The 24,083-nt window shown below is 42.0% G+C and overlaps 1 protein-coding gene across 2 annotated transcripts in view; it reads left to right on the top strand.

The window, feature by feature from the left end:
* The window catches only part of tln1 (talin 1), a 72,020-nt gene that overhangs the window by 15,306 nt on the left and 32,631 nt on the right, over positions 1-24,083 (top strand). For both annotated transcript variants that reach the window (XM_058057245.1, XM_058057246.1), the window contains exons 2-25: positions 1,831-1,993; positions 3,143-3,240; positions 4,801-4,930; positions 5,117-5,269; positions 5,713-5,855; positions 8,658-8,785; positions 9,752-9,812; positions 9,975-10,079; positions 10,152-10,307; positions 12,105-12,206; positions 13,242-13,318; positions 13,495-13,675; positions 13,881-13,994; positions 14,091-14,199; positions 15,427-15,635; positions 17,135-17,233; positions 17,723-17,890; positions 17,984-18,278; positions 18,955-19,121; positions 19,205-19,333; positions 19,478-19,591; positions 19,712-19,825; positions 20,607-20,741; positions 22,848-22,976. In XM_058057245.1, coding sequence (XP_057913228.1) covers positions 1,864-1,993; positions 3,143-3,240; positions 4,801-4,930; positions 5,117-5,269; positions 5,713-5,855; positions 8,658-8,785; positions 9,752-9,812; positions 9,975-10,079; positions 10,152-10,307; positions 12,105-12,206; positions 13,242-13,318; positions 13,495-13,675; positions 13,881-13,994; positions 14,091-14,199; positions 15,427-15,635; positions 17,135-17,233; positions 17,723-17,890; positions 17,984-18,278; positions 18,955-19,121; positions 19,205-19,333; positions 19,478-19,591; positions 19,712-19,825; positions 20,607-20,741; positions 22,848-22,976 — 3,246 coding nt within the window. In that variant the 5' untranslated portion in view covers positions 1,831-1,863. The remainder of the gene's footprint in view (positions 1-1,830; positions 1,994-3,142; positions 3,241-4,800; positions 4,931-5,116; positions 5,270-5,712; positions 5,856-8,657; positions 8,786-9,751; positions 9,813-9,974; positions 10,080-10,151; positions 10,308-12,104; positions 12,207-13,241; positions 13,319-13,494; positions 13,676-13,880; positions 13,995-14,090; positions 14,200-15,426; positions 15,636-17,134; positions 17,234-17,722; positions 17,891-17,983; positions 18,279-18,954; positions 19,122-19,204; positions 19,334-19,477; positions 19,592-19,711; positions 19,826-20,606; positions 20,742-22,847; positions 22,977-24,083) is intronic.

The raw sequence follows: 24,083 nt of genomic DNA on the forward strand, positions 1-24,083 counted from the left end.
CTGCGCGTCCAGGTACATTGGAAACATAGTCAAGGAAGTGCCTTTTTATGACGGATAAAATCCGATTTACGCATATACCGGATATAAATCCGATATATGGGTAAAACGGACATTTTCCGGTATAGGCATATAACAGATTTCGCTTATATCGGACAAAACCAGTGGGAACAATTGAATCCGATATATCCGAGGTTTACTGTACCATAAAATCATGAAAGTCAATGTGGGACCTTTTTGTTTCATCTGAAAAACCAACAACATGTCAACGAAAAGCCACCCTCGATAGACAAAAATGACCTTTTTTGACCTTCGGTTATTTACTAATATATTAATAAATAACCGTAGGTTGTCAAACATACTGTACGTATGTGTACTGCATACGTACTGTACATAATGGTCAATAATTGTGTGCCATGTATGTAATTTATGAATGAACAGAACACCAATAGTGCTTTTCAGGTGTGCCATAAATAACTAAAGGATGCATGGCAAATTTTGGGGCAGCATGGAGGCAAAATATGCTGCACCACCGTTATGAACAGTACAGAGGTGCTGAAATCTAAGCAGCCTGTGAATCCTCTTATGAATGTGGTGCAAATTGTGTCTGCTTCTGCTTGATTCATGCTGATTTGTTTTTTTAGTGTGACGGGGGCTTAACAAACATTTTGTCTTTCCCACTTTTCACTTGGTTCCGTCTAAAGAGCAATGACAGCTGTGGGATGCAGGATGTGTAAGAGAGCCTCTGGTTTCATGGTTACGATAAGCTTCTGTAACTGACTTCCTGTTTCCGTTTGAGCTGGGTCTACACTCGTCTGGCAAGGATTCCTCATTTGAAATCCAGCCTAAATAAAATATACAGTACAGTAAAGTACAGTTCTCTACAATTAATCCCAATTAGGCTCTCATTTCCAGTGAAGAAGCACTTGTTGATTGATCATTTATTGATTGATCATTTAGTTTGTTAGTGTTTGGGCTGGGCAATTTATTGGAAAATAACTGAAGCAACATATAGAGCTACTAATCGATTGTAAAACTGTCTGAAGGTGGGAGACTTATGATGGTCTTTCAGCTTGTTCTTTCGATACATTTAGTTCGACTGAGGGGGGGTGCTAGTTTTTGTGATGAGATTCCGCCATGATTGAGTGGTCCTGGTCCACCGGCGAAGTGCTTCACACGATTTGTCAGTTTCCGCGAGATTCCGCATTGAAGAGTAGATTCCATTTTTATTAGCTAATTCCGTGGTTAGCACACAGGCCTCACAGCTACGAGACCCTTGGGCCTCTCTGTGTGGAGTGTGCATGTTTTCTCTGAGTACTCCAGTTTCCTCCCCCATTCCAAAAACATGCTAGGTTAATTGGCGACTCCAAATTGTCCATAGGTATGAATGTGAGTGTGAATGGTTGTTTGTCTATATGTGCCCTGTGATTGGCTGGCCACCAGTCCAGGGTGTACCCCGCCTCTCGTCCAAAGACAGCTGGGATAGGCTCCAGCATCCCCCTGACCCTGGTGAGGATAAGCGGTAGAAAATGAATGAATGAATTCTGCAATTTCAGTTAACACGGAAATCATAGGGCCTCAATTATGCCCAGACGTGGAGGCCTCACACACACACACACACACACACACACACACGACTGATCGTGTTGAGTAATTTCCACTGAAGTTGGATCAGCCTGTGATGTGATTTTTCCACTTTGATTTTTATGTGTGATTCTGAATCCACACCTTCCACTGTGGCACAAATAAAGACTCTCCACTTAATATTTCAGTCATCCACACCTAGGATGTGTTGTTAGTGTCACGCTGATATGATTTGACTTGTTCTTTCAGGTGTGAATTGGGTGGACGTGAAGAGCAGCAATCATGGTGGCCTTGTCACTAAAGATCGGCGTGGGCAATGTGGTGAAGACCATGCAGTTTGAACCCTCCACCATGGTGTATGACGCCTGCCGCATCATCAGGGAGAGAGTTTCAGAGGCACAGCTTGGACAGCGTGAGTTGCTGGCTGGAAACACACACACACACACACACACACACACACACACATGATATGGGAATGATAAAGTTTTTGTTGCTGTTATTATTCACTGGGCAGTGCAGCACGCTAGTTGTTGTGTGGTGATGTCTGCTAGTTCTTGTGACATGTGTTATTTATTGACCTTCCCTTTATATACGTGATACTTGAAACATCATTTCAAGTATCCAGCGTTCTGTCGCTATTCTTCATTCATTACCAAGATGACAATCAAAGGGAAGTCCAACCCAAGAGTTGAGGCAATTTCCAGTCTGCAGTGTTTGGGATCATTTTGTTGATCAAGCCAGATTAGGGTCATGCCTTTGTTACTATTGGACATTTAGAGGCTTGTTTTACATTAACCCTTTGGAGTCCTGTGTAGGATTTCCTGCTTTTGTTGACTATAGTGTTTATGAACGGGCTGGTTATGATGCAGTTGTGATGATGGATTGAGATGACCAAGAACCAGCGAGCGATTGTGGTGCTGACTCAGGAAAGCAAATGCAACCTTATTGTTATCAAAATAAACCTATACACATGATGCTAAAAATGTGAACCATAAATGACTTAATACCAAATTAATAGATGGATGGATTGATTTTTTTATTGTACAACAACTTACAATCAACAACTTTCTTGTAGTTTTTTACATGTAATTATTTAGAAGGTTTCTTATATAATAATATCAAAATAATATAATATTTCAACTTTGTGCTACTAAAATCATATTATTTTTCCTCATAACATTACAACATTATTTTTGTACAATTACGACATTTTATATTAAGTTAAAAAAGTTTTTTTTTCTTGTGAAATTACTGCCGCATGGTGGCTAGCATGTTGTAGCATAGCTGACCACACAGTCAGGAGGTCGGGAAGACCTGGGTTCGAATCCCTGCTAAGCAAAGTTGAATATCACATCATTTCATGTCAGGCCTGTGTAGGCATTTCAAACTCCCTTGACGGCAGTGTTGGCTTACCCTTGCTTTGTCAGATTGTTCATTTGGTGTGTAACCAATATATCATCCACAGTAACCATGGTTTAATTGGTAATGGTTTAATTAGTTTTTAACATGCAAACAGTTACATCATAGTACAACGACTCAGTATTTTGGTTGTATTTTTCAGCCAATGACTATGGGCTGTTTCTCTCCGATGAAGACCCCAAGAAAGGCATTTGGCTGGAAGCGGGAAAAGCCCTGGACTACTACATGTTGAGGAATGGGGTGAGTCACTCCTATAAAAAGGGTAACACCGCCTTCATACTTAAATGTTCCACAGATACTCCCAATACTTGACTGTTGGCAGAGAAAAGCCCTCTGGAAAAACCAAGGACGATTGGTTTGAATAAATCCGAATTGTCCAGTTCAACTCTGAGGTATAGGGTAAACAGTAAAGGGGATGGGATGGTTCCCTGTGGGGCCCCCTGGGATGCTTTCTCTATGAGGACGGAAACCGGGGTCTGCAGGTCAGGTTATCCGTGACCCAGGAGACTAGTAAAGGATTTACGTGGAAGCTCCTCATCTTCTCAAGCAAGCATGAACATGGCTGCATCAAGTTGAAGGCACTGGGGAAGTGGAACCTCCCAGTTGCACCAGTGGTGTCCACAAGTGCATGAGCACTGGGGGTCAGGTACATGATGGCAACATCCACTCATGTGGGAGCGGACTGACCTTTCTTGGATCTTCATGACGTCTTAAATAGGGGTGTGAATCTCAGCACTGAGGACGATTCGATACACATCTCGATGCACTGCCACCGATACCATACTTTAACGATACATGGAATTTTCTGGCGATACGTTTCACCCTCTTCATGATACGATACAATGCAATTCAACATGATGCAAATAAGCATCATGTAAAAGGGAAAACATGGAATTCAGTATGGTCCTACAAAAGGATTTGGCTTTATTCCTTCTAGGCACTTGGCAGTAAATTCAACTAAAGTGCTGTTTGTCTTTTTTACTATGCACCACTTCTTGATCATTCTTTTTGCCATCTTAACAGCAACCGCAACAACTTTTCAAAAACAACTTTCCTCCCACTTTCACTTGTTGCAGGGACGGACAAATAGCTCCTGGACAATTTGGAAAGCAGATCCACTTGTTCGGACCTGATCTGCTTGGTTTTTTCCCGGTGTCCAACCAGGAACTAGACGGGGAGGAGGGGGTAGACTTGTCCGTGTTGTGGTGTCCCCTTTTTAAGGGGGTCTGCATGTTTATCGTGCTGCCGTTGCACGATTGTTTTATCATTGTTTTATCAACAATGTAGTGTCGTCTAGGCATAATAAAGTGTCCTTTGAGGTGCCGAAATTAAGCGTTTAAACCCGAATTTACTCACCACCGACATGGGCCGGTCATCTTTTCTGTTGTAGCGAAAGACTTGTCGTCACATGGGAGTTTCCTGTGTGATGCTGCTTCAAATGTGCATTTTAAAACTTCCCCTGTCCTGCGCCGCCATGGGAAACTCATGCATGACGGGTTTTTACGCTCAGCTGCAACTTTTAATGAGAAATAGACACTAAGGTTGTACTGATCCGATAAAGATATTTGATAGCTGAACGATATCAGCAAAAAAACAGTATTGGGTCATATCAGCTTGCATCTAAAATCTCTGATGTTGGTACTCTGATACAAGCACTGTCTCTTTAAGGATAATTTAATTAAACACAAATATTCTAGTTTAAAATTGTTCTGTTGTTTTTTTGAATGTGACAAATAATTGAGTTTGAAAGGTCGATCCGACACATTTTGACATCCACTTGAATATCATTCCACCTCCAAGGACACTCTGGAGTACAAGAAGAAGCAAAGGCCTCTGAAGATCCGCATGCTGGACGGTACAGTGAAGACTGTAATGGTGGATGACTCCAAGATTGTCAGCGACATGCTCATGACCATCTGTGCCAGAATAGGTCAGCTCACGCAGATTTCAATATTCTTCATTAGATGTGTTCTCGTGATTAACGTCAGCATGATGATATTGTGTTGCACACCACACAGAACTCAAAAACCGAGGCACTCTGGTCCTCGAAGACCCCAAAAGTAGTACTTCCTCATGTGCAAATCAAATCCACTCACTTGAATGTGTTGTTTGTTAGGCATCACAAACTACGACGAGTACTCACTGGTGCGAGACATTGGTGAGGAGAAGAAGGAGGAAGCCACAGGAACCCTGAAAAGAGACAAGACGCTGCTCAGAGATGACAAAAAGATGGAGAAGTTAAAGCAGAAGCTCCATACAGATGACGAATGTATGACATTTCTGTTTTTTGCTACACTTCATCGCTAATGAATACATGCTAGTCTTTCTTGATATATAACTATATTGACAGTTACTATGGTACCCATTATGTCATTGAACGGTCATATAACTTCGTACTTTGGTACGTGACAAAAAAATGAAAAAAAAGAAAAAATAATAATAAAATAAAGTAAAAAAAAAAACAACTAAAATTATATTAGGAAAGCAGGAAGTGAACAAATGTAACAGTTACTGATTGTAAAAGTACCAGATGGAGGGGTAGGATTTAATAAGCTTTGCTTCTTCCTACTCCTTTTGGACATGTGGAACTGTGAACTGATTATGTGATGCATTCAATTGTAATCTGATGCATGTTCAAATGAAATTAAACCATTACCATTACCATTCTTTCCTGTCACTGGAAATGACCTACATGGATGTTGTCCTCCCCAGTGAACTGGTTGGACCACGGGCGGACTTTACGAGAACAAGGTGTAGAGGAGACAGAGATGTTGCTGCTGAGAAGGAAGTTCTTTTACTCAGACCAAAATGTGGATTCCAGAGACCCTGTACAGCTCAATTTGCTCTACGTGCAGGTACAGTCTTTCTTTTTTTTTTCCTCAATCACCGGAGTTGAATGGCCTTTTAAAAAAAAATTTTTGAATTTTTTCAGTTTCCAACATTCTCAGTACGCTTTTTAACATTATTAGAGTGCTTAATTGAAATATATACTATACTAAATATACAAAATATATTACAGTAGCAAGTCTTTGAATGCGTCTTCTGAATACCTTATTTTGTATTTTACTTCATTTAGCCATTATATGCTTGAAAATGCTTCATGTCTGCAAAAAATGTACCATATTTTCTGGACTATAAGTTGCTCCGGAGTATAAGTCGCACAAGGCCAAAAATGCATAATTAGGTAGAAAAAAACATACATAAATCGCACTGGAGTATAAGTCGCATTTTTTGCGGGTAATTTATTTTACAAACTACTTGACCAAAACAGATATTATGTCATCTTAGAAGGCAAGTTCTAACAATAAAAGAATAGAGAACAGGCTGAATAGGTGTAAGACAGGGGTGCTCATTAAGTCGATCGCGGAGGTGGTACTGGTCGATCGCTGGTCGATCGCGGCGTGACATTAAAAAAAATCATCCTCGCATCAATGCCGTCACTTGATTGACATACAGGGCAGCCATTCAGATGACAACTGAATGTTGCCCTTCGGGTGACCAATCAAATCAAACAACGTCTCTAAGTGCAGCAGAACTTACGATGTCAGCCTATCATCCATCCCCGTTACTTGATTGACATACAGGACAACCAGTCAGATGACAACTGAATTTTGACCTTTAGGTCACCGCTCATGCGTAAACAACGATGCAAAGTGCTAAGCTAGTCGGCGAATTGCGAGATTTTAAGACCTCGCTAAAGTTTATGGTCACTAAAATGAGTGAAGGAGCTGGACCAAGTAAAAAGGCAAAAAACATATCACTTCCATACGGATATGGAATATTATACGGATATTATGATACGGATATTATCCATGACTGATAAACATTTGGAAGTGTGCTTGAGGCTGGCTATCAGCAGCTACTGTCCGGACTATGCATCCCTGGCTGGTTCAATTCAGTGCAAGTCATCAAAGTAAACTCAGGTAATTACAAAAAAATGTAATAGTTAATTATGTGTGTTTTGCAATATTGGCTCATTTGCTTATGTAAGGTACATCAACATACATTGTACGTACAAATAATCCTCAATACATTTGAAAATAAATAGATGTTTTGCATTTTTGTAGTGGGTAGATCATTTTGACTCGGTCATTTTAAAAGTAGCTCGCATGCTGAAAAAGTGTGAGCATCCCTGGTGTAAGATATGCTAACACAATGGTTATTCAGCTACACTAAAAATAAACATGAACAGAAAAGGTGTCCAGTGTTTATGTAACATGAACAGTTTTTTTCATTTATCAAGTCGCTCTGGAGTATAAGTCGCAGGAACAGCCAACCTATGAAAAAAAGTGTGACTTGTAGTCCAGAAAATACGGTACTTAAATTTGTCAGTAATATATATTTGAAAAGGGGACCAAGGGTCAAGTGGTTAGCGCACAGACCTCACAGCTAGGAGACCCGAGTTCAATCCCACAATCGGCCATCTCTGCGTGGAGTTTTCTCCGGGTACTCCGGTTTCCTCCCACATTCCCACCATGCTAGGTTAATTGGCAACTCCAAATTGTCCATAGGTATGAATGTGAGTGTGAATGGTTGTTTGTCTATATGTGCCCTGTGATTGGCTGGCCACCAGTCCAGGGTGTACCCAGCCTCTCGCCCAAAGACAGCTGGGATAGGCTCCAGCACCCCCTGCGACCCTGATGAGGATAAGCGGTAGAAAATTAATGAATGAATTCCGCAATTTCAGTTAACACAGAAATCATAGGGCCTCAATTATGCCCAGATGTGGTAGGGAGTGCATACAGGCGCGTGGAGGCCTCACACACACACACACACACACACACGACTGATCGTGTTGAGTAATATCCACTGAAGTTGGATCAGCCTGTGATGTGATTTTTCCACTTTGATTTTTATGTGTGATTCTGGATCCACACCTTCCACTATGGCACAAATAAAGACTCTCCACTTAATATTTCAGTCATCCACACCAAGGATGTGTTGTCAGTGTCACGCGAATATGATTTGACTTGACTTACTCCGGTTTCCTCCCACATTCCCACCATGCTAGGTTAATTGGCATCTCCAAATTGTCCATAGGTATGAATGTGAGTGTGAATGGTTGTTTGTCTATATTTGCCCTGTGATTGGCTGGCGACCAGTCCAGGGTGTACCCCGCCTTTCGCCCGAAGACAGCTTGGATAGGCTCCAGCACACCCGCGACCCTCGTGAGGATAAGCGGTAGAAAATGAATGAATGAATGATATAAGCCCTGTTTAAAAAAATGTTTAAAAGGATGTAATATTATGAACCAACCAAACAAAGTACATTTGCAATTTTGGCAAAATTAGTTTGTGGAATAAAGTTGCAATATTATGGGGATAAAGTTATTATACGAAAATTTACAAGAGCTAGGAGACCCGAGTTCAATTCCACCCTCGGCTATCTCTGTGTGGAGTTTGCATGTTCTCCCCGTGCATGCGTGGGTTTTCTCCGGGTACACCGGTTTCCTCCCACATTCCAAAAACATGCTAGGTCAATTGGTGTCTCCAAATTGTCCATAGGTATGAATGTGAGTGTGAATAGTTGTTTGTCTATATGTGCCCTGTGATTGGCTGGCCACCAGTCCATGGTGTACCCCTGTGTGCCCCTGAGTCTGTGTGCAGTTCTTAACGTTGCCTGTAGTAGTAACGTATTTTGTATGTGTATTTGTTCAGGCCCGTGACGACATTCTCAACGGCTCTCATCCTGTGTCATTCGACAAGGCCTGCGAGTTTGCAGGTTATCAGTGTCAGATCCAGTTTGGTGATCACAACGAATCCAAACACAAATCTGGATTCTTGGAGTGAGTGTTGCCTTCACTATTCTTGAACTATTATATTTTTGTCATGGCTTTATCTGTGAAATAGCTCGAGTAATTCATGAATCATAAAAATCAACCTCATATTAATTTTCACACTGTAGGTCAATTCCGATTTCTTTGCTCATATGCAACCTGTATCTGATTTCTTCATCATTTTTCAAATGTGACTCAGGCCTCATTGGTATGTGGATATACTAAATCTGATATGTATGCGATGCAATGACCGTATGAACGGTCAGACCCACATGTCATGGAGAGGCGTGTATTGCCGTGCTTACCGAGACTTTAAAAGGTGCAGAAATTGTCATTAATAGTCAGTTCCTCCCATATTAAGGGTAGAAAATACATCAATCAATGACACATTAGGTGAATTTGCACCAGGAATACCAACCTAAATTTTTACCCAATATCGGCTCAGAAATGAAAATAGTGGTATCACACTCACACTGCAGCAATGTTTACTCTGTAAGCACAGGGAAATGTGAGCAATCTTGTGCTTTTGCGTGTGCACATCACTTTTAAGACCCTTTGCGTTCATATTAACATGTTGCATTTGTGTGGTAAGGTGAACGACCACATAAAAAAATTGGATTTAAACAAAAAAATCTGAATCGTGCATCATTGTTGTGAATCACCCACCTAGTAGTACTCGTTAATTCATGGCATATGTTAAGTTGCTGTGGATATGTTGTGTTTTCATTTTGTTGCACTGTGAGCAAGTATGTCGTTCTGTTTGATGACCGCCTGTGTATAGACGGCCCCGCCGCCAAATTTTATTAACCCAATGTGTCCCGTGAGTCAAAAAGTTTGCCCACCACTGATCTAAAGTAATGGCATAATTTAAGATCTGATGTAATGGTGTAATATACTGTAAGATCGAACATATCGAATCGAACAGATCGAATGACTGACTTGACTGTAATTCCTGTTGACCTTTTCTTATTCTAGTTTAAAAGAGTTCCTCCCCAAAGAGTACATCAAACACAAAGGAGAGAAAAAGATCTTCCAGGTAGGATTGTTCTCTATCACATACATCACCTGTACAGTTCCACATATCCTGTATCTGCTTTGCCTGACTGTGTTATTGCCAAGCAACATGTCCTCCTGAGTGTGTAGTTGTGTTGTAGCCAATGCAGCATGGAGATGATGGTTCGTATTTTACACTACACAGGCGCACAAAAACTGCCAGAATATGACGGAGATCGAAGCCAAAGTCAGCTACGTCAAGCTGGCGAGGTCTCTAAAAACCTACGGCGTGTCGTTTTTTCTGGTCAAGGTACGAACGCCGTCCGCTGCATGCTACTGTATAGCTGGGCTGACTGTGTCACCGACATGAAACCTCTTGTAGGAGAAGATGAAGGGCAAGAACAAATTGGTTCCTCGTCTCCTGGGCATCACCAAAGAAAGCGTGATGAGGGTGGACGAGAAAACAAAGGAGGTGATCCAGGAATGGAACCTGACCAACATTAAACGTTGGGCTGCTTCTCCCAAGAGTTTCACCCTGGTGAGGTCCTTTTGAGCAAAAGACACACTTACCGCCCTTGATGGGAACATGTCTCCATGCATTCCACCCACTCCCACCCACAAGATTGTGTCATCATTAGCCACGTTTACATGAGGAGTTTTCCTCTTTCCGAATTACCTTTCCGAAAACAGTGTATACATGGAAAGGAATATTTCAATCTCTTGTCTACATACGCCGCTATAATCAAACAGAATAGTCAATGGGGCATGCCCAGTAAAACGTAAACATCAACATCACGTGATACCGACTTCCTCAAGTTTTTCTTTCACTTGTTGGAATAAGTCCATATTGTCAGTTTTTCGTTGGTCCAGTCTTGAAATTTAGTTTGGATCAAAAACAAACTTTCCGCAGCAGTCCAGTGCCGATTGCTCGCCTCCATTTTTAAAAGCAAAGAACGTCTGGAGCTGCGTGTTACGTCATATATGAGCATGCACTGAAAGAACCGGGATAAATTTAAACAGGAAAAGATCAAATTCAATCTTGGTAATATTTTATAATTAAACTGGGGACATGTTTTATGTAGATATATATTGTATTTTTATGAATAAAGTATAGAAGGGTTTAGATTCTGTTCCACAGATGGCGGTAATGCGCACCGAAAGCTGCTTGCCAACCGCCAATAAACAACAGAAGAAGAAAATCACCACGAAGAAGAACTCACCCTGACAACTTTCCGTTTGAGCGGGTACAGGATACCTCAATCGGATTGGGGAAAGGAATATTCCACCCCTGGGAGTCCCATTATATGTTCATTCGGATTGGCACTTTTCTTTCGGAATGAGGTGTATCCGTTTGAGCAAATAAACCGAATGCAATTGGAATATTTGGGTCCATGTATACGTGGCTAATGACAAGATGACTTCATGCGTTTGAGTTCTTGTCTGGTTTTTCTTTCTCAGCTTTGTCACGCTTTCATTCCAGTCAACCTTCTTTGACTTGCTGTTGAGGCGCCATCCCTGATGCAATTTAATGACTCAACATGTACGGTCTTGCACAAAGACAACTATCTGGAGTGTCAGCTTGAAAAAGCTTTCCTCTTTGTTATTGGAGGAAAAAAAAATTGAATTCTTTGATGGCTGTGCTTTGCGTCCTGAACTCCACTACAGAAGGCGGGGCACACATTCATTCATTCCCACTCACATTCATACCTATGAACAATCTGGAGTCGCCAATTAACCCAACATGCCTTTGTCTTTGTCCAACATGCCAACATGTCTTTGGAATGTATACTGTATAAATACCAGTATAACAACATAACAGTCTGACTCACTCTATCATCTTTCAAAAAACAAGTTACTAACAGCACTAAATTCATCACATAGCAACTTAATACACTAAAGGTGTATATGCAAATATCTCCTAATATGACTTGAATTAAAACCTCCAAGTTTTCCATTATCCTTTGCATCTGAGCAATGCATTCATTGAGGTGCTGCAATGACGTCAACCTCCCTCTGTGCTCTAGGTCTTCTGGTTCCTTCTGATGTACTCACCAAGCTTGTTGTGAGTTTATTATAGCTGATGATCGGCTCCTGTCAAATACAGATCTGCCTGGTCTGGCGCACCACAATATTATCATTTTATGACATGGGAACATCCTCACAAATCATTTTTTTCCTCTAAATCTTGTCGGTGTGGTGTATATACAGTGTTTAAAATTTATATAATTCATGGTGTATATACAGTATAGATTTTATAGAAAGAGGTTGATCATATTAACTTGTAACGTGGAGGCTAAAAAAAGAAAAAAAAGTACTTTATTTGATGTACTTTCAGGACTTTGGGGACTACCAGGATGGTTACTACTCTGTGCAGACCACTGAGGGAGAGCAGATAGCCCAACTCATTGCCGGCTACATTGACATCATTCTCAAGAAGGTAACAGATTCTTTTTTGTCAATTCACTTGCAAGAATGACATTTTTGTGTTTCCCCAACTACGACACATTGCATTTATAGTCCACTATCCATTCACCACATGTGCAGCACCCGGGTGTGTGAGAGGACTGCTGGCTGGGGCAACATTGTACATCATTGTGTACATTATTGTACATGTATAAGCATCAACAGGAAGAGGTCTTCCTGTGATGATGCTTGGTGATGGACACCCTTTTAGAAACTATGAATACTGTACTATGTAGGATGCATTGATATGTGGTACAATACCAAATCATTTGGTCTGCACTCATGGGACAGGGTTTTCAGTTTTGCAATTCATTTTTCACTGTGTGGGTGTGCGTATGTGCATGCACTTGCATGTCTCGTAATGTTCAAGTGAGGGACAGTCTGCCTTAACAGTGGCAAGGGAGCGGAGAGCTACGGCCATGCATGTGGCCCGCTTCTGCTACCTGTCCTCGTACCTCAGAAGGTGCCCCAGCCGTTTGTGTTGGTGAGGCATGCAGACTACAGCTACATTGCTCACCAGGGCCCAAAATGTGCAGTTACAGAATGAGAGGAGACGCCTTTCCCCCCCCACTCAATCTCAGGCCATGCCATGTCCATCTCGGGCCGTGGCAATGTCCATCTCGGGCCGTGGCAATGTCCATCTCGGGCCGTGGCAATGTCCATCTCGGGCCGTGGCAATGTCCATCTCGGGGCGTGGCAATGTCCATCTCAGCTTGGCTCTGCTGACTCAGTAGCTAGTCTCCATGCATTGTGACAGGGAACGTAATGTAGCGTCATGTCTCATAACATTACTAAAGTCTAATGATCAGAATACTACATATTACTTGTCTTTGAATATTTTTTTTACTAATAACCATAAGCCATAGTCAACCAAGAGTGTATTTTTTGAAAAACCATGATACAGAAATGTTGGGACCAAAACCAATACATCGTGAGGGCCAACTGTACTTGCATGACCAGCATATTCACCTGACATGTCACCCATTGAGCATATTTTTACTACTGACAGAAAAAAAGCAAAGACCACTTTGGCCTGGAGGGAGACGAAGAGTCCACCATGTTGGAAGACTCTGTATCGCCTAAAAAGTGAGTGTGTTTCCACATGTAGAAACAGTCAGCAACCAACAGTGATAGTGTTTTGTCAAGCGTCCTTTTTGAAGCAGTCACAAATACACAAGTCTATACAGTTTGTACTGTATTATACTCACACATGGAATCTGTTTTTCAACAAATGAGCAGCATCAGTAATGTGTCTTCTTCAGGTCAACAGTGTTGCAGCAACAGTTCAACAAAGTGGGTAAAGTGGAGACGGGTTCAGTGGCATTGCCAGCCATCATGCGCTCAGGAGCCGGCGGTCCAGAGAGTTTCCAGATGGGTTCCATGCCCCAGGCCAAGCAACACATCACCAGTGGACAGATGCACCGAGGACACATGCCTCCGCTGGTAAGGCTGGGAATCTAGTGTTTCTTTACATCCAGTGTCTAGATACATCGTCTTATCATCCCCAAGTGGGAATGTGGACATTGGTGACTCAACGGCACAAAGAATCTGTTGATGGAGTTCTAATAAAACTACATTATGTATTGTATGTTTGTACTGTGTGTATTGATGTGACGTATAGTAATACATATGACTTATGTACGTGTAGACTTCAGCTCAGCAAGCCCTGACTGGAACCATCAACTCCAGTATGCAGGCTGTCCAGGCTGCTCAGGCCTCTCTTGATGACTTTGATACCCTCCCCCCTCTGGGAACCGACGCCGTAAGATGTCACTCTTCTCATCTCTACCTCAGTGATAACACTTTGACCTCATGAATGGCCGGATAGTGGATTTACAAAGTGCTTTAATTCTTGAAGGCATCCCAAGCCTGGCGGAAGAACAAGATGGACGAGTCCAAACATGAGATCCATTCTCAGGTGGATGCCATTACGGCAGGCACTGCCTCCATGGTTAACCTTACTGCAGGTAAAGATGGTTCTTACTTAGTCTATGTATTTATTGTATGCTGTTGTGGATGATTCTGATTAGATTTAGGTTTGGCATGCTAATGTCTGTGGTTGCTGATGCATTTATACGTGTTTTTTATATGCATTTTCTTTTAATATGTGGTGAAGTGGACACCATTTTTTTCATAAACAGAGAGGAGAAAATATGCAGTTTTAAAAATAAATACCCTGCTACGTGTGGACAAGGCCTTAGATCGGCGTTGTGAATGAAGTCAAAGTATTATGGGAATAAAGTCCCAATTATGAGAAGCATGTTGAATTAAACAAGAAAACTAAAAGGAAAAACAGCAGAAATGGAAACATACTAACAGAATGTTTACAAAATAACATCAGAATAATATGAAAAAAAGTAGAAATTTTAGGGATAAAGGTTTGTAATATCATGAGAAACAAAACAACAAATAAAGTTGTAATTTTGGAAAATTAGCTGGCGGGAAAAGTTATAATGTTACAAGAATAAAGTCAAATTATTGTGGAAATAAAGTCATAATTAGGAGAAGAAAATTTACAGCCAGAAAGTTGAAATAGTAGGAAAATAAAACAGGTATAAACGACAGCTGTAATTTTACCAGGAAGTTAAGTGGAAAAATTGTAAAATTCTAACAAGGAAAAATAAATACAATTTTACAAGAACAAAGTTGTAATATTATGAGCAAGAATAATGTAATTTTAGTAGCATGGAGTTTAAATATTAAAGAAAAATACATTATTTTTAAAAAGTCATAATGTTATGGAAAATAATCAGAAATAAAGTTGACAGTTTTGGGAAATTAAGTTTGGGGAAAAATTATATCATTGGAATTTGTACCTTATTTTATTTTACTATATCTATCTATGTATGTATCCATACATACATACATACATACATACATACATACATACATACATACATACATAATATTATGAAAAATACATTTCTGAAGATTATATAAGAAGAAACGTAAAACGTATTTTTTTGTGTCCCTTTTTGGTTTTATTTCATTCAGTTCATACCTGAGACCGTAAAGTCAGGAGATTAGGAGCATGTCATCCAGCATAAATATGCATATGCAATATGAATGAACCAGAACTTAGGTGAACAGTCCAAGTTTTGTGACCCCGCAGCCCGAGGATTCTGTGCTCTCCCTGAAGGAATGATTGTCAGGCTTTGGGAGTTCTAATAGACTCCATGCATGTCTGTCCTCAGGTGACCCGGCAGAGACAGACTACACAGCCGTGGGCTGCGCCGTTACCACCATCTCCTCCAATCTGACCGAGATGTCAAAGGGTGTCAAATTGCTGGCGGCGCTCATGGAGGATGAAGGAGGAAACGGACAGCAGCTGCTTGGTGCTGCCAAGAACCTGGCCTGCGCTGTCTCGGACATGCTGAAGACTGCCCAGCCTGAAAACACAGAGGTATATTCCATACAGAGCCACGGTTTCCCTACCAAGCTCTACAGCCTCCAGTATCGTACACTAGTTTTTATTCAGCACACGTCTTTGTAACGGTCATGTGGCACAACTGGAATTTACGTCTGGCCTTGCTGATGTTCCTGAGGTAGAGTGGAGGCCAACTTTAACAAACATGGCAGCAGTTTCTAAGTGGCATGCGTACGTTTATCCAGATCTTCACCAAATTTGAAAGGCTTCGCACACCCCTCTCCAAGTTTTTACACAATTATCACATTATTTGTAGTCATAATATTGCGATTTTATTGTGACCGTGCCATTCGGTCCTTGTACAGCCAGTGCAGCAGCCTAGTTCTCACTTCCTGTTTCCGGTGAACGTTGGCTGCCCTTTGTCACAGATTCTGTTCACCATTATCATGGACAGAATTTCGAGCTAAGGCGTCGAGGGAGTCCAGTTCGGGGGTTTTAGGGTCTCATCTGTGCTATTCGCAGACGATGTGGTCCTAATGGCCTCCTCAGGTTGTGACCTTCAGCCTATACTGGGAGTGTGAAGCTTCTGGGATGAGACTCAGCACCTCCAAATCAGAGGCCATGGTTCTCAGTTGGAAAAAGGTGGAGTGCTCCCTTCGGGTTGGGAATGGGGTCCTGCTTCAGTTGGAGGAGTTCAAGTATCTTGGGGTCTTGTTCACGAGTGAGGGAAGGTTGGAGCGTGAATTCGGTGCAGCGTCTGCAGTAATGCAGTTGCTGAACCGGACCGCCGGACCACGGGACACCACGTTCCCCATTTGTGCTATTTTTGTCACAATTATTTCAACTTTCTTCTTGTACATTTTCTTCTTCATTCCCAAATTATTTTGAATTATTCCCATAATATTACAATTTCCCCCAATCTATTAATTCATTCATTTTCAACCGTTTACCCTCACAAAGGTTGTGGGGGTGCTGGAGCCTATCCCAGCTGTCTTCAGGGGAGAGGCGGGGTACACCCTGGACAGGTGGCCAGCCAATCACAGGGCACTTATAGACAAACAACCATTCACACTCACATTCATACCTATGGACAATTTGGAGTTGCCAATTAACCTAGCATGTTTTTGGAATGTGGGAGGAAACCGGAGTCCCCGGAGAAAACCCACGCATGCACAGGGAGAACATGCAAACTCCACACAGAGATGGCCGAGGATGGAATTGAATTCCGGTCTCCTAGCTGTGAAGCCTGCGCACTAACCACTCGACCTCCCCCAATCTAACTTTCCAAAAATTACCAAAAATCGTAAACTTGCATCCTTTTCTTGTTAGATGACAACTTTTTCCTCTTACTTTTTGGACTTTGTTTTCGTAAAATTATGACAGATTTTGTTTTGTTCGTGGCATACATACATATCCAGATTTAAACAAAACTACTTAACCCCCCCCCCCCATCCCCCACCCCCAGCTCCAAATTTTACAGTTAAAATGATTTGGGTTGCAAAATACAATATCATGGTTTTGTCTTTTTGTTGTAGCCTCGTCAGAATCTGCTCCAAGCTGCAGGAAATGTGGGCCAGGCCAGCGGGGAACTACTTTCACACATTGGAGAGACGGACACAGACCCACAGTTCCAGGTGAGTACTACTTTCATAACGATCAGTCATTCTACGATTCTTATGCTCTCTCACTGACTCATGAGCACAGTTCAGAGGTTCCAACTGACTCCAAAGTTGAATGCAAAAATAAGAACTATATGTCCCAATTCAACTACAATATACTGTGATTTATGCACACTAGAACGCACCAGTATTTAAGCCACACCCACTACTGATTCATCCATAGATAAGCGTCATTGCACTACAATCCGCATATTTCCACGTCGTGATGTGACGTTACATGTTACACACAAAGATTGAACAGTAGCCCTTGATCCTTGTCTTTAAAGGGGACCGATTTATACTCATTTTTATTGAGTTATGGACTATATAGCAACTACGCATGATACCCCGCACAGGAGGCTTTCTCCATCTTCCTGCAGTGTTTCCATGGGTTTCCTGTCTTCCTCCGAAACAGTCTGTGTAATTTACACATAGCTCGTAGTTAGCATCCTGTCTGCCCTGCAGGACATGCTGATGCAGCTGGCTAAAGCCGTGGCCAATGCCACAGCAGCCCTTGTGCTCAAAGCCAAGAACGTGGCCCAGAAGACGGAAGACTCGGTCCATCAGAACAGAGTCATCGCTGCAGCCACTCAGTGTGCTTCATCCACGTCTCAGCTGGTGGCCTGCACCAGAGTAAGTGCGACTCCCAGTGATATAACATGAGGAGAGAGCATGCAGGGGTTTTCTTTGCCGTGTCTAGGTAGATCTTATCCTTGTGTCTCGTAGGTGGTGGCGCCAACCATCAGCTCACCCGTGTGTCAAGAACAGCTGATAGAAGCAGGCAAGCTGGTGGCCAAATCTGTGGAAGGCTGCGTGGATGCTTCCCAGGGGGCCACCAATGATGAGGGCCTCCTGAAGCAAGTGGGCGTGGCAGCCACGGGCGTCACTCAGGCTCTAAATGAGCTGCTTCAACACATCAAACAGTATGCCAGCGGAGGCCATCCCATTGGGCGCCACGGGGAAGCCACCGATCGCATTTTGGACGTCACAGAGAACATCTTCAGCTCAATGGGAAATGCTGGTGAGTGACACAACTATAGGACCCTTACATTTACCCACAACTGCAGGACTGCCATCTATCTTTGGTGTGTTGCATGTTTTCCCCGTGCATGCGTGGGTTTTCTCCGGGTACTCCGGTTTCCTCCCACATTCCAAAAACAGGCTAGGTTAATTGGCGACTCCAAATTGTCCAGAGTGTGAATGGTTGCTTGTCTATATGTGCCCTGTGATTGGCTGGCCACCAGTCCAGGGTGTACCCCGCCTCTCGCCCACAGACAGCTGGGATAAGCGCCAGCACCACGTGCAACCCTGGTTAGGATAAGCGGTAGAAAATGAATGAATGAATGAAAAAAAGGGCCAGGGCTCTGGATGTTGAGGGACTGTTCTGTTTGATACGTCAATCGATCAATACATCGTCAAGAACAGTACCTCTGGAATGGCAGACACCGGGTGGTGGTCCCCTTTTCCAAGAAGGGTGTTCCAATTACAAGAAGTACACACTCCTTATTGTCCATGGGAAGGGTACGGAGGTTAGAACAATCCCAGCTCCAGGAGCTACTATGTAGCATAGTTTTGTCCTGCTTATGGAACACTGGTCCAGCTGTACTCAGTTGCAAGGGTATGGTAGGCCATTATTTTGATTGACCACTAGAATGTTTATATGTGACTTTTATCTTCCGTGTTGTTGTTCTTGACAGGTGAGATGGTTCGCCAGGCTCGTATCCTTGCCCAAGCCACGTCTGATCTGGTCAATGCTATCAAGATGGATGCCGAAGGAGAATCAGACCTGGAGAATTCCCGAAAGCTGCTATCAGCCGCCAAGCTTCTGGCTGATGCCACTGCCAAAATGGTGGAGGCCGCCAAGGTCTTCCTGTTTTTCATTGTCTTCATTTATTTTATTTTTTTTGTCATATCAACTGACACATGTGCGTGTGTTTGTAACGCCAGGGTGCAGCAGCAAACCCTGACAGCGAAGAGCAGCAGCAGAGGTTGCGAGAGGCTGCTGAAGGTCTCCGCATGGCTACCAATGCTGCCGCTCAGAACGCCATCAAGAAACGGCTGGTCAACAAGCTGGAGGCAAGGCTAACAATGTCATTGGCACAGTGTTTCCCCGATTCCCTCCTTTCCTCCTATCAATCCCATAATCGACCTCAACCTCTCACCAAACATCTCAAACAATCCCAAATGTTAACGAATGTCATGGCTGCTGTTTCCTATCAGAATGCAGCAAGACAAGCAGCTGCAGCAGCGACACAGACCATCGCTGCCGCCCAGCACGCCGCCTCGTCCAATAAGAACCAGGCTGCCCAGCAGCAGCTGGTCCAAAGCTGCAAGGTAAACCTTGCACCGCACCCTTCTAGTCATACTCAGCACAGCCGCTTGCTAACAGGTTGGATACAAAAGCTTGACATGGTTGATGTGAGCGTGTGAAATGATGGCGCGTGTTTCTGTCAGGTGGTTGCAGAGCAGATCCCTCAGCTGGTTCAAGGAGTCCGAGGCAGCCAGTCTCAGCCTGACAGCCCGAGTGCTCAACTGGCCCTCATCAGTGCAAGCCAGAACTTCTTGCAGGTAACACAGCTCAAGACGGTTGATGGAAGACTGGTTGATACCAACATACAGGGCGATTTCAAGAGCTTGCGGACTAACTTTATTAGGAAAAAACGACAGATCAGGTTGATATCACAGGAAACACCCATTTTATTTACCACAAGTTTAGAGTAGGGGGCAAGAGATCCACATTAGGGACAACGCGAGTGAACCAATCAGGTCCAAACACAATACATTTGCTCATTTCATGATGTCTATGACCGGCTAACTTCACACAAATATGTTGCAATAGAGATTCAAACTGTCAATCTGTAAAATACTGAATGTGAGGCCGACATGTTAACCCGGTCTACCTTCAAATATGTTACAGCGGTATTTTCTGGGCTATAAGTCACACTTTTTTTCCATAGTTTGACTGGTCATGGTGTATGTGTATATATACATGTGTGTGTGTGTGTGTGTGTGTATCTATATATGTATGTGTGTCTATATATATATATATATATATATATATATATATATATATGTGTGTGTGTGTGTGTGTGTGTATATGTGCATATATATGTATATGTACACATACATACATATGCATGTATGTATGTGTTTGTGTATATGTGTGTGTGTATGCCATATATAAATATATATAATGTATGTATGTGTGTATGTATATATATATATATATATATATATATATATATATATATATATATATATATATATATATATATATATATATATATATATATATATATATAGTGTGTATTGTATATTTATTTCAATAACAATAGTATGTCTTTTTCAGCCTGGTGCAAAGATGGTCACAGCCTCCAAGGCCACCGTTCCTACCATCAGTGACCAGGCATCAGCGATGCAGCTAAGCCAGTGTGCTAAGAACCTGGCTAGTGCCTTGGCTGAGCTCCGCACGGCCTCCCAGAAGGTACCACACACACCTACACTACACACATTACCTACAGCAGTGATTTTCAACCAATGTGCCGGGGCACACTAGTGTACCTTGAGAAACCGTCAGGTGTGCCTTGAGGAATTATCCAATATCACTTTTTATAGTTAACATTGATTAATCATCATTTGCAAATATTATGTCAATAGCCATGAATATATGGACCCAAATATTCCAATTGCATTTGGTTTATTTGCTCAAACGGAAAGAATTGAACAGGGGTGGAATATTCCTTTAATCAATCCGATTGAGGTATCTTGTACCCGCTCAAACTGAAATTTGTCAGGATGCGTTTTTCTTCTTCTGTTGTTTATTGGCAGTTGGCAAGCAGCTTTCGGTGTGCATTAGCGCCATCTGTGGAAAAGAATCTAAACCCTTCTATACTTTATTCCCAAGTCCAGTTTTATTAAAAAAGAAAATATATATCTATATAAAACATGTCCCGAGTTTAATTATAAAATATTAGCAAAATTGAATTTGATCTTTTCCTGTTTAAATTTATCCCGGGTGCGTTCTTTCAGCGCATGCTCAGATATGACATAACACGCAGCTCCAGACGTTCTTCGCTTTTAAAAATGGAGGCCAGCAATCGGCACTGGACTAAGCAAAGTTTGTTTTTGATTCAAACTAAATTTCAAGACTGGACAGACGAAAAACTGGCAATACGGAGTTATTCCAACAAGTGAAAGAAAAACTCGGGGAAGCAGGTATCACGTGATGTTGATGTTTACGTTTTACTGGGCATGCCCTATTGACTATTCTGTTTGATGTTCACGGCGCATGTAGACAAGATATTCCTTTCCATGGATACCATTGTTTCCCGGAAGGTCATTTGGAAAGAGAAAAAGTGGTGATGTAAAAACGTGGCTACTGTCAAGTGTCTGTGGTGTAAAGACTGGCATAGCAATGTAATATTGGTCCGTGTGGCAACACCTTGTTCCTCCGATAGACTTATTGATGCACGTGTGAGGTCGTGGTGACATTTTGTAACATTTTTGGTTAGTGGTGTGCCACAAGATTTTTCCAATGTAAAAAACGTGCCGTGGCTCAAAAAAGGTTGAAAAACACTGACCTACAGCATCCACTGAGTACACGGTCTTTATTTCCTAGAAGATCGCAGGTCCATCGGCATGACCTATTTAATGGCCATATTTTTAACACGGTCCTATCATACAAGTTTATATTCCAGCCGAACATGTTTCTCTAAGACATAGAGTTAAGACAAGCTTTTGTAGGTTAGTTTTTCCTATTTCATGGCTTTTATGTTACTCTTTTGATATCTGCCCAAGTGGCATTGTAGTTTTGAACTGGGTTTGTAACTGCATCAAGTTGAATGAGGTTATTGAGTAACAAGAATGAATTGAAACGTTGATAATTATGCCTCTATGGTTATTGAATTCTATTGATACTTAAAGGGGACCTTTAAATGTTGTTACAACAGGTTTGCACATTTAGAAGTGAGCCCTGAAAGACGTTTGGGATGGCTCTGAACATTAGGTTTCACCTTCTACTTCCTTATACGGGCATGCCGGGGTACAAGCTGTTAGCTATACAAGTTGAGTGTGACCAATCACAGCAGAGTGGAGGTACCCGGGGGCGGGCTGTGGGTGGAATAAATTAAAACCGATGATTTTGGAAAGCCGGGGAGATACAGCTGGACTAGGTGCAGAATCTGGAAGATCTAAAAAGCTTTCTGTGCGGGTTATCATGTGTAGCTGCTCCATAGGAGTCCATATCTCAATACAAAAGGCTGAAAATGAGCATAATAATAATAATCCCCATTAAAGTGCACTGAAACGGGAATTTATGATCTCGGTCAAAGTGACTCAAATTGAATACATTCATAGTGATAACGCTGTACAAAATGTAGCATGAATTGGCACTAGCAAAATATCTTCATGATATTTATGGGCCCCTGGTGACAGCTGCAAAGCATATTGTATGTATTCTTAGTTATTGAAAGAAAATCTTATAATTGTTAGGTTTGAATACATTGCTGACATGAATTGAAAGTCCATGTGATATACTTGCTGTATACGGTGAGCCTTCTTAGGGTCTTTGTGTGCTGTTTGATGTTTGCAGGCCCAGGAGGCGTGCGGCCCGCTTGAGATAGACAATGCTCTGTCCATTGTACGGGGCCTGGAGAAGGACATCAAGGATGCCAAAGCTTCAGCTGATGAAGGCAAACTCAAACCCCTTCCAGGAGAGAATGTGAGAGACTCACACAACACGTTAAACAATGATTAGAAGAAGCCACAGCTATTCTAAATGAACTGTATTGCTATTTACGTATACAAAACTATTTATGAGCTTTCGCTAATGGTTAAGGTGAATACATGTCGAAGCTCTTCAACCAATATGCATTTTGTGAATTATTATTCTTACCCATTCATTTTCTAATTTGCTGTTTTGCATAATTAGACATCGGACAGTGTTTGTGGGTGGAAGGTTTGGACTTTGAGGTTTTTGGTTTGGACCATGAGGTTTTTGGTTTGTTCGTTCATTCATTCATTTTCTACCGCTTATCTTCACGAGGTTTTCCAGATCCTCAGCAAATTTTGAAAATGGCCTTTTTTGGCTTAATTCTCCTAAAATTGCATCTCTTTTTTTCCCCATTTGTGCTATTTTTGTCACAATTATTTCAACTTTCTTCTTGTACATTTACTTCTTTATTCCCAGATTATTTTGAATTATTCCCATAATATTATAATTTCCCCCAATCTATTCATTCATCCATTCATTTTCAACCGCTTATCCTCACAAGGGGAGTGCTTGAGCCTATCCCAGCTGTCTTCGGGCAAGAGGCTTTGCCAGCCAATCACAGGGCACATATAGACAAACAACCATTCACACCCACATTCATACCTATGGACAATTTGGAGTTGCCAATTAACCTAGCATGTTTTTGGAATGTGGGAGGAAATCGGAGTACCCGGAGAAAACCCACGCATGCACAGGGAGAACACGTAAACTTCACACAACGATGGCTGAAGGTGGAATTGAACTCGTTTCTCCTAGCTGTGAGGCCTGCGTGCTAAAAAGAAGAGAAGAACCACACTTGCCACAAGAAATATGTGACAAAACATTGTGTTTTTAGAGCTCATTTAACAACCCATGCATCCATCCTCATTAGGGTTGCAGGGGTATGCTGGAGCCTATCCCAGCTGACTTCGGGCGAGAGATGTTGTTGGTTATTTAGCAACAATGTTATTAACTTCCAGGTGTTAGCTTTGTTTGAGTTCTTGATTCTCAGAGCCAGCCAGAACGTCAAGTTATTTTATTTTTGTTTACACAACAAACATATATTATATTGTATAT

Source organism: Doryrhamphus excisus, chromosome 19 (assembly GCF_030265055.1).
Source record: "Doryrhamphus excisus isolate RoL2022-K1 chromosome 19, RoL_Dexc_1.0, whole genome shotgun sequence".
NCBI classification, from domain to species: domain Eukaryota; kingdom Metazoa; phylum Chordata; class Actinopteri; order Syngnathiformes; family Syngnathidae; genus Doryrhamphus; species Doryrhamphus excisus.